General features: G+C 37.0%; 1 protein-coding gene across 1 annotated transcript in view; it reads left to right on the top strand.

Moving 5' to 3' along the window:
• LOC118477179 (G-protein coupled receptor GRL101-like) overlaps positions 1-2,211 on the top strand; it is a gene marked incomplete in the record, with an annotated part of 10,216 nt that overhangs the window by 2,693 nt on the left and 5,312 nt on the right. Inside the window, 1 exon segment of the mRNA XM_035971280.1 lies at positions 1,751-1,950. Within this exon segment, the coding sequence (XP_035827173.1) occupies positions 1,751-1,950 (200 nt within the window).

The following is a 2,211-nucleotide window of genomic DNA, read 5'->3' as shown; positions in this document are numbered from 1 at the left end:
GATACTCAATCAATACTATTATCATTATTATTACGATTATTACTATATTATTATTATTACAATCATATTATAATAATTATTATTGTCATCATCATCATTATTACTCTTTGACTTAATAGCTTCCCATTTCTCTATGGCGTCAATAGTTCATAGATCCTTTAAATAGTAGTCCAGGTGTGCTAATTGCCTATGTGATGTTGTGTGACGTCATGTGAACACCATAGGACATCCAAATCTCACACCAACTCAACGTATATCATAGTGCCATGTTAATGTTATTTCTCTCTTTCAACCCCCCGCCCTCTTTCTTTGCCTGATCTCATGTCATCTCGTTTTTTATTTCTTCATTAAATCCGTAACTCGGAATTACAAAATTTTATCTTCTCATGCATAGTTTTGAGAAATTTGGCGTCAAACTTTTAAGTTTCACAATAAGTCAAGTTTTTTCGAATGCAATTCTTTTAATATCTTGATAACGGCTCCGATTATTTTTACGATTGTTATAGAGCTGATAGAACATTTGGTTTCTGACGCCATGGTCTTGGTAACCAAAAACGGCCCAAAAAGTCAGATAGAAATGTGTAATTCTAAGGTGACGAAATGTCGCCACTAAATCGCTACCTCAGAATTACATAGTTGTAACGGACAGTTTTGCCCCGTTGTGAGTTACTTAAACCATGAGGTCAGAAAGCTGATACTCTCTCAGCTCTTTCAAACACGTATTGTCAGACCACCCAGAGTCGTTATCAGGATATTCAGAGAATTGCATTCGAAAAAGTTTGACTTGTGAAAAAAAAAAATGACTTCAAATTTCTCAAAAAATAAGTAGTGAGCAAATAGAATTTTGTACTTCTGAGGTAGCGACATGTCTTCACATCTTATCTCATGACACATCACGCTATTCAGATGGGAACTCCTCTTATTTTTATTCTCCTCCCCTGTTATCTCATGTCAACTCCGCTAATCTTATCTCAAACTGATTTCATCTAATCTCACCTCAGCGGGTGGTTGGTGGGTGATCTGGTGTGGTTTGCTCCTTCTTTTCTATTATACATCAGTCGTCTTGATCTCTTCTCTTTCTTTTTTGTGTTTGTTACTCTCTTGTAACGCCTCTAATCTTCGGCACTTATATGACCTTATTTTGTTGAAATTGCCGTACAACTCTTATGACTAAAACAACAAAATCTCACTTCAACTTATCTAACTAATATCGTCTCATATCATCACAGCTCATCTGCTACCTGCTCATCTCAACTCAGACTCTCTTCATCTAATCTCATCTCGTCTCGTCTCATCTTAGCACATCTTTTTTTATTTTCTCGATCTGATCTCAGGTCCTTTCCTCTCCACCATTCTCATTTCCTCTCCATTCATTGTCGTAGAAAGCGTTCCTTATTCTATTACTTTTTGACGTAGACAGCTTTCCTTATTCTATTACTTACTTTTTTGACGTAAAAAGCTTTCCTTTTTCTATGACTTGCTCTTTGACTATTGAAAGCGTTCCGTAAACTATGATTTGCTCCTTGACGTAGGAAGCGTCCCTTATTCCACTACTTCCTTTTTGACGTAGACAGCTTTCCTTTTTCCAGGACTCTCTTTTTGACGTAGAAAGCAAGCGTTCTTTATTCTATGATTTGCTCCTTGATGTAGAAAGCGTTCCTTATTGCATGACTTACTCTTTGCCCCTCTATTCTCCTATCAATTTCATTAATTTAATCTCATATCCCCCCTCCCCCTCCCCCCACCACAGCTGATAGGCTTGACCATCGCTCTCCTGCCACTCCTACCTCCGTTTGATCACTGGGTCATCTACTCCACTAGTGGGATGTGCCTGGGGCTTCCTTTGACCAGTGAGAAGACACCTGGTTGGCAGTTCTCCTTTCTCGTCTTCATCGTTTTCAACTTCTTTCTCTTCATCTGTATCGCTCTGGGGCAGTTCATGATCTATAGGTAAGTTATTGTTTCGTAATGGTAATCTCAAGGTAAGTATGTATCTTACGGGATACATGCATACATACATACATACATACATACATACATACATACATACATACATACATACATACATACATACATACATACATACGTACATACATACATACATACATACATACATACATACGTACATACATACATACATACATACATACATACATACATACATACATACATACATACATACATACATACATACATACATACATACATACA

This window comes from Aplysia californica, unplaced genomic scaffold (genome assembly GCF_000002075.1).
Source record: "Aplysia californica isolate F4 #8 unplaced genomic scaffold, AplCal3.0 scaffold00411, whole genome shotgun sequence".
NCBI classification, from domain to species: Eukaryota; Metazoa; Mollusca; class Gastropoda; order Aplysiida; family Aplysiidae; genus Aplysia; species Aplysia californica.
The sequence above is the reverse complement of the archived record's forward strand: the minus strand, read 5'-3'. Positions and strand labels throughout refer to the sequence as shown.